The sequence below is a fragment of the Salmo salar genome, chromosome ssa09 (assembly GCF_905237065.1).
Source record: "Salmo salar chromosome ssa09, Ssal_v3.1, whole genome shotgun sequence".
Lineage (NCBI taxonomy): Eukaryota > Metazoa > Chordata > Actinopteri > Salmoniformes > Salmonidae > Salmo > Salmo salar.
In genome coordinates this window covers 155400836-155409170 of record NC_059450.1, presented here as the reverse complement: position 1 = coordinate 155409170, position 8335 = coordinate 155400836, and the positions used below count along the sequence as shown (strand labels likewise).

At 46.6% G+C, this 8335-nt stretch overlaps 1 protein-coding gene across 1 annotated transcript in view; it reads right to left on the bottom strand.

Moving 5' to 3' along the window:
* Nucleotides 1-1193: 1193 nt before the first annotated feature.
* Nucleotides 1194-8335, bottom strand: part of LOC106613351 (SR-related and CTD-associated factor 4) — a 44630-nt gene continuing 37488 nt past the window's right edge. Inside the window, exons 14-15 of the mRNA XM_045687049.1 lie at nt 1756-1881; nt 1194-1493 (exon numbers count right to left, since the gene is read on the bottom strand). Coding sequence (XP_045543005.1) covers nt 1476-1493; nt 1756-1881 — 144 coding nt within the window. The 3' untranslated portion in view covers nt 1194-1475. The remainder of the gene's footprint in view (nt 1494-1755; nt 1882-8335) is intronic.

Here is an 8335-nt window from a genome sequence, read left to right as displayed (position 1 = left end):
GCCTAGTCGTCCCTTGTACGAGTGAGTTAAAACAAAAATAACATTACATTTAATATGCCTCCCATGAAGAACTTACAACAACAACAAAAAGACACTTACATTTGTACAAAAATAGTTTACTAAAAACAAATTGCTAATGATAAATTCTGAAGAAAAAAGATTTTCACGTTTTGAGCCCCCATCCCTCCCCCCACCAATACAAGGACGATCGTGTTTTCAGATCAACAGTCTGTTTTCTCCTCACTGCCCTAGCGACAGACTTACTGGAGAAGAAACAAAAAACATTCACTCAAAAGATACAAAAACAGAATATTGGCCATCAGCACAAATACAATATATAGAAAGCAGTATTTTTCTCTCAGAACATACCAGATCAAAAAGGTAGGACAAAGTTCTTCATACGAACGGACTTCAAAATTAGACTTCCACTGGTTTAAACGGCGATATTCTCATAGGGTAGGTTTCCCCAGACACAGATTAAATCTAGTCCTGGACTAAGAAGTTATTCTAACAGAGATACTCCATTGAACCTGCTTTTTAATTCATGGACTGGGCTTATTCTATGTTATGGGAAAGCATCCCATAATATTTTTCTCTCTGTGTTAGTCTTAATGTCTTTGGAACGGTGGAGAAAATCGTCAGGGACAGGATGTACATTACAACGTCTGCGTCTGAATCCGTGTGCCCAGTCTCCAAGTAGTTCTCGAGGTCAGACATCTGGGTTGTGTTCAGCAAAACAAACAAAAAAAACTCTGTGTTTTTACTGGACAAGTTCAGGTAGTTCATTCCCGTTTCACTCTGTTCCAAAACGTTTTCTCCCTCCTGAACAGGACCCCAGTCTCTACGGCGGACACCTCCTGGCTCTGCCTCATCACCATTCAAATCTATCCCGTCGGTTCATGAAGCGATCCCTCCCCTCAGGCCCATCCATGGACCAACCATTTCCGCCTCCTCTTCCTCTAGGAAACCCTCTCCCCCGCTCCCCAAACCGACCCCCATCCCCGTCACGTCCCCCAAACCCTGGCCTCTCGCCCCTGAAGTATCTCCCGCCCTCCCTGTTGCCCTCTTCTTCCCCGGGGGGTCCGGGCTGGAAGGGATGTCTGGGGGTCCGTGAGGAAAGTCCTCCATGGAAGGGTGTCCCATGGGCATCCTGAACCCACCTGGAGGGCCCCCTGGGGGGAACATAGGGTTGGGGCCCCTGGGGCCCATCATCATAGGGGGCATGTTGGGGGGAGGGAGGTGAGGGGGGAAGTGGGGCTGGAGGTGAGGGGGTGGTAGTCCCGGACGAGGCTGCATGGGCAGCATGGCCGGCCTGGGACCCAGTAACACTGCTGGGCCTGGAGGACTCATCACGGCCCCTGGTCCGCCTGGACCTGGAGCTCCCAGCTGGCTGTCTAGAGTGTCTGAGGGGCCACCACACCCTCCAGCCTTGTCTTTAGATCCAGAGTCATATTTGGTGCTCCCTGGCCCACCCACTACTGGAGGAGGGAAACCTGCAGACAGAGCAGAGACACACAACATATGGGTTAGAAAACGTAAAATCAAGTGCACAAAACCCATTTCATACAACAAATTACAACAAACTTTAAACATGTTGAAGGTTGTGACTTATTTGGTTTGGACCTCTTGTCAATTTCATAACAAATATATTCTAACTCTACAAAACGACAATCGTAGGGGGGGGAAGGAGAACTTGGTTTGTGAACCTCTAGTTGTTCATTTGGTTCAGTTCCATAACGTTGTGTCACGTGTTACCTGGAGGATGTGTGGGGTTGAAGCCAGCGGGCAGGAAGAGAGGGGGTCCACCGGGGGTGAGGGAGGGGGAGGGCCAGGGAATCCAGGGAGACCACCCATAGACCCTACTGGCTGGACTGGAGGCACCTGGAGACAAACACAAGAATATCAAAATCATTAAAAAAAAAAACTGCCTTTGGAAGCAACATCAGCACAATAACTGTTAGTCGGAAGCTTCATGAAATGGGTTTCCATGGCCGAGCAGATGCACACAAACCCTAAGATCACCATGTGTAATGCCAAGCATCGGCTGGAGTGGTGTAAAGCTCACCGCCATTGGACTCTGGAGAAGTGGAAACGCGTTCTCTGAAGTGATGTATCACTCTTCACCATGATTTTAGACTTAAATGTTCGACAAGCAGGTGTTTACATTTTTTTTATTTTATTTAACCTTTATTTAACTAGACAAGTTAATTAAGAACAATTTCTTATTTACAATGACGGCATTCCCCGGCCAAACCCTGACGACGCTGAGCCTATTCTGTGCTACTGTACCCAGGTTACAATTTTTTTTTTTTAAAGTACATGAATCCATGTACAGCCAAATAATAATTCATAATAGATCAATAATTTCTCATAATAGTAGAAACATGTCATCAATCACCCATGTACTGGTTCATAATAATGGACTATTGCACCCATCGACAGCGATGGACTATTGCACCCATCGACAGCGATGGACTATTGCACCCATCGACAGCGATGGACTATTGCACCCATCGACAGCTGCAAAGTGCACTGTTCGAATGCTCTAATTATTTTTGGATGAACAAGCGAAGGTAACCTTAGTCTTTGAACTAATTTGTTTGACAAATCAGATGAAAACATTCAAATGGCTATTTTTACAGTTAAAAGCTGTAATATGTCACTTTTGGTCCGACCCGACCAAATCCACATAGAAAAGTGAGCTATAGATCTGTCATTCTCATTGAAAGCAAGTCTAAGAGAAGGTATATCTGTTCTATGCGCACTATTTCTATGCTTCCCGTTCTTAAGATTTGTTTTCCTTTCGGTATTGTACACAGCTTCAAAACAGCTGAAAATACATTATTTTTGGTTATGGAAAATATAGTGCTCAAAAAATAAAGGGAACACTTAAACAACACATCCTAGATCTGAATGAAAGAAATAATCTTATTAAACACTTTTCTTTACATAGTTGAATGTGCTGACAACAAAATCACACAAAAATAATCAATGGAAATCCAATTTATCAACCCATGGAGGTCTGGATTTGGAGTCACACTCAAAATTAAAGTGGAAAACCACACTACAGGCTGATCCAACTTTGATGTAATGTCCTTAAAACAAGTCAAAATGAGGCTCAGTAGTGTGTGTGGCCTCCACGTGCCTGTATGACCTCCCTACGACGCCTGGGCATGCTCCTGATGAGGTGGCGGATGGTCTCTGAGGGATCTCCTCCCAGACCTGGACTAAAGCATCCGCCAACTCCTGGACAGTCTGTGGTGCAACGTGGCGTTGGTGGATGGAGCGAGACATGATGTCCCAGATGTGCTCAATTGGATTCAGGTCTGGGGAACGGGCGGGCCAGTCCATAGCATCAATGCCTTCCTCTTGCAGGAACTGCTGACACACTCCAGCCACATGAGGTCTAGCATTGTCTTGCATTAGGAGGAACCCAGGGCCAACCGCACCAGCATATGGTCTCACAAGGGGTCTGAGGATCTCATCTCGGTACCTAATGGCAGTCAGGCTACCTCTGGCGAGCACATGGAGGGCTGTGCGGCCCCCCCAAAGAAATGCCACCCCACACCATGACTGACCCACCGCCAAACCGGTCATGCTGGAGGATGTTGCAGGCAGCAGAACGTTCTCCACGGCGTCTCCAGACTCTGTCACGTCTGTCACATGTGCTCAGTGTGAACCTGCTTTCATCTGTGAAGAGCACAGGGCGCCAGTGGCGAATTTGCCAATCTTGGTGTTCTCTGGCAAATGCCAAACGTCCTGCACGGTGTTGGGCTGTAAGCACAACCCCCCACCTGTGGACGTCGGGCCCTCATACCACCCTCATGGAGTCTGTTTCTGACCGTTTGAGCAGACACATGCACATTTGTGGCCTGCTGGAGGTCATTTTGCATGCAGGGCTCTGGCAGTGCTCCTCCTGCTCCTCCTTGCACAAAGGCGGAGGTAGCGGTCCTGCTGCTGGGTTGTTGCCCTCCTACGGCCTCCTCCACGTCTCCTGATGTACTGGCCTGTCTCCTGGTAGTGCCTCCATGCTCTGGACACTACGCTGACAGACACAGCAAACCTTCTATCCACAGCTCGCATTGATGTGCCATCCTGGATGAGCTGCACTACCTGAGCCACTTGTGTGGGTTGTAGACTCCGTCTCATGCTACCACTAGAGTGAAAGCACCGCCAGCATTCAAAAGTGACCAAAACATCAGCCAGGAAGCATAGGAACTGAGAAGTGGTCTGTGGTCCCCACCTGCAGAACCACTCCTTTATTGGGGTGTCTTGCTAATTGCCTATAATTTCCACCTGTTGTCTATTCCATTTGCACAACAGCATGTGAAATTTATTGTCAATCAGTGTTGCTTCCTAAGTGGACAGTTTGATTTCACAGAAGTGTGATTGACTTGGAGTTACATTGTGTTGTTTAAGTGTTCCCTTTATTTTTTTGAGCAGTGTATATTTAACAGCGGTTTAGATGGTACAATGATTCTCTACACAACGACTGCTTGTTTTGGTCACAAACTGAAATTAGGCTAACTATTAGAATATGAGCAACCAGGTGCCTTCTGAAAGTATTCAGACCACTTGACTTTATCCACATTTTCTTAGGTTACAGCCTTATTCATCAATCTACACACAATACCTCAAATCACAAAGTGAAAACAGGTTTTTAGAAATTTGTTCCAAAAAAACAAAACAGAAATACCTTATTTACAAAAGTATTCAGACCCTTTGCTATGAGACTCAAAATTGAGCTCAGGTGCATCCTGTTTCCATTGACCCTCCGTGAAATGTTTCTACAACCTGTGGTAAATTCAATTGATTGAAAATGATTTGGAAAGGCACACACCCGTCTATATAAAAAAGGTCCCACATTAAACATTTATTTCTTTGCACGTTTAGTGCAAATTAAAAGCATAATAATAACACATTGGGATATCAATAAACATCTGGCTGTCTTTGAGTGGGTGAATAAAAAGGTTGAAATCTCATTGATCAATGTCAACTGCTCGGCATCTGACCGGCAGGCGCTACAGAGGGGAGTACGTACAGCCCAGTAAAATCACTGGTGCCAAGCTTCCTGCCATCCAGGACCTATATACTAGGCGGTGTCAGAGGAAGACCCAAAGAATTGTCAAAGACTCCAGTCACCCAAGTCAAAGACTGTTCTCTCTGCTACCGCACGGCAAGCGGTACCGGAGCGCCAAGTCTAGGTCCAAAAGGGTCCTTAACAGTTTCTAACTCCAAGCCATAAGACTGATGAACAATTAATCAAATGGCCACCCGGACTATTTACATTGACCCCCCCCCTTTTTTTTGTTTTTACACTGCTGTTACTCATAGTTTATCTATGGATAGTAGCCTAGTGGTTAGTGTTGGACTAGTAACCGAAAGGTTGCAAGATCGAATCCCTGAGCTGAGGTAAAAATCTGTCGTTCTGCCCCTGAACAAGGCACTGTTCCTAGGCCGTCATTGTGAATAAGAATTTGTTCTTAACTGACTTGCCTAGTTAAATAAACAGGTTAAAAATATATATATATATATATAGTCACTTTACCCCTACCTACATGTACAAATGACCTTGACTAACCTGTACTTCCTGTATATAGCCTCGTTATTTTAATTGTTTGTTTTTATTTTAAATTGTAATAATTTTCTTAACTCTATTTCTTGAACTGCATTGTTGGTTAACGACTTGTAAGTAAGAATTTAAAAATCGGCGCATGTGACAAATAACATTTGATTTGAACCAAAACATTTCCACGTTGAAATGACATGGTGGGATGTGGGGACTAAACTGGCATCTGGAGGACTGTTGGTGTCACATCCTAGACACACTCACCTACCGCTGTGCCCTCGGACGCCGCACTTAAGGCCCCCCAAAAAAATTCCTCCAGGGCTGATCCTGTGCTTCTGACAAATGTGTGTATTTGCGTGTTTTCTGGGTCGTTGGATTGTGAGATAAGAGCAGAATACCACTTTCTGTTGTTAAGAAAAACCAAACATTTGACAAATAAAAAAAAGTTGTATTGTATTCAGTTCACATGTCATGACTAATGTCACATATCACTACCCAGAGCTGTTACTGACGTCAGAACAACCCACAAGTGCTTTAGGTCCCAGTTTATTACTGGCCATAGATAATATCAGTGCATTTCCATACACTCTGTACAGGTGAGGATGACGTTTATAGTCTCCACCTGATTAACACTGAAACAACACAGTCCAGTGTAATTCCAATTCATACCAGTTGGGAGCTCAAAGAAAAAAAATCACACGTTTTTATTTTATTGCCTGGTTGTCACTACTGACAATAACACTCATCTTCTAGGTGGAGGTAGTGAGCATGTTTTATTTTACCTTTATTTTAACTAGGCAGGTCAGTTAAGAACAAATGTGTATTTTCAGTGACGGCCTACTGGGGAACAGTGGGTTAACTGCCTTGTTCAGGGGCAGAACGACAGATTTGTACCTTGTCAGCTCAGTGATTCGATCCATCAACCTTTCGGTTACTAGTCCAACGCTCTGACCACTAGGCTACCCGCCGCCCCTCTGACCACTAGGCTACCCGCCCCCCTCTGACCACTAGGGCTACCCGCCCCCTCTGACCACTAGGCTACCCGCCCCCTCCCTGACCACTAGGCTACCCGCCCCCTCCTCTGACCACTAGGCTACCCGCCCCTCCTCTGACCACTAGGCTACCCGCCCCTCCTCTAACCACTAGGCTACCCGCCTCCTCTAACCACTAGGCTACCCGCCTCCTCTATCCACTAGGCTACCCGCCTCCTCTATCCACTAGGCTACCCGCCTCCTCTATCCACTAGGCTACCCGCCTCCTCTATCCACTAGGCTACCCGCCTCCTCTATCCACTAGGCTACCCGCCTCCTCTATCCACTAGGCTACCCGCCTCCTCTATCCACTAGGCTACCCGCCTCCTCTATCCACTAGGCTACCCGCCTCCTCTATCCACTAGGCTACCCGCCTCCTCCTCTATCCACTAGGCTACCCGCCTCCTCTATCCACTAGGCTACCCGCCCCCTCCTCTAACCACTAGGCTACCCGCCCCTCCTCTAACCACTAGGCTACCCGCCCCTCCTCTAACCACTAGGCTACCCGCCCCTCCTCTAACCACTAGGCTACCCGCCCCTCCTCTAACCACTAGGCTACCCGCCCCTCCTCTAACCACTAGGCTACCCGCCCCTCCTCTAACCACTAGGCTACCCGCCCCCTCCTCTAACCACAAGGCTACCCGCCCCTCCTCTAACCACTAGGCTACCCGCCCCTCCTCTAACCACTAGGCTACCCGCCCCTCCTCTAACCACTAGGCTACCCGCCCCTCCTCTAACCACTAGGCTACCCGCCCCTCCTCTAACCACTAGGCTACCTGCCCCCTCACTAACCACTAGGCTACCAACGTGATTCAGAGGGGCAAATGAGCTAAAGTTCCCCAGTGTGTCAGTGCACTGCAGTAAGCAATGGTGTGCATTGAGAAATATTCACTAAAAGACACTGACGGAAGATGACTAAGACTGCTGTAACATGCAGAAACAAGATATTTGTGTCAGTCTGGACCAAGAGATCATTGGCAGTGATCGACCAGAGAGAAAAAAAAAGAGCTTCACTGTTTGTTGTTATTCTTCCATCAGACGCTTTGCTCACTAGGGTGTGCTGCAGCTCCATAACGATGATGACAGACCCGTAGCTCATGTCATTTTGTGATCACAGTAGTGCAGGGCTGTTAATGAACTCATCCCCTTGAGTTTTATCCAGCCCCGCTGGTTAGAAGTTCTCCCTGGCGCCTACTTGATCAATGAATGTTACTGATTGGTTGGAGTGTCCACACCTGGGATGGCTTCTCACACTACTGAACCGAGCCGAGCCGAACCAAGCTGTACTCAGCTGGCCTGAGTATCAGAGCCAGCAGTTTGGTTCCAGCAGGTACGACAGAGTGGAAAGGAAACTGGTTTCACAGGTAGAAAAAAATACAGAAAAAATCAAATAAAAATCTGTCCTTGGTTAAAGCGGTAAGGACAAAAAGGAGCTCTGTTGGAAGGATGGAAGCAGTTCACAACATAAATTCTGCCAGGTGGACTCATAGATGGACTAGACATAACTCATGGATTTCTCGTCTACTTCTTCTTCTCCTCCAAAACATAATAAATTAGAGAGTTTGTATTAGAATAGTATCATACTTGGTGTGTTTATAATATGATAGATTATATCTCAAGCTCCTTACAGTAACTCAGGCATATGTTTTCATATGGGTGGTTCCAGTGGGATTGGAACCCACAACCCTGATGATCAACATACCGTGGGAGCCAGACAGTACCACCTATAATACAT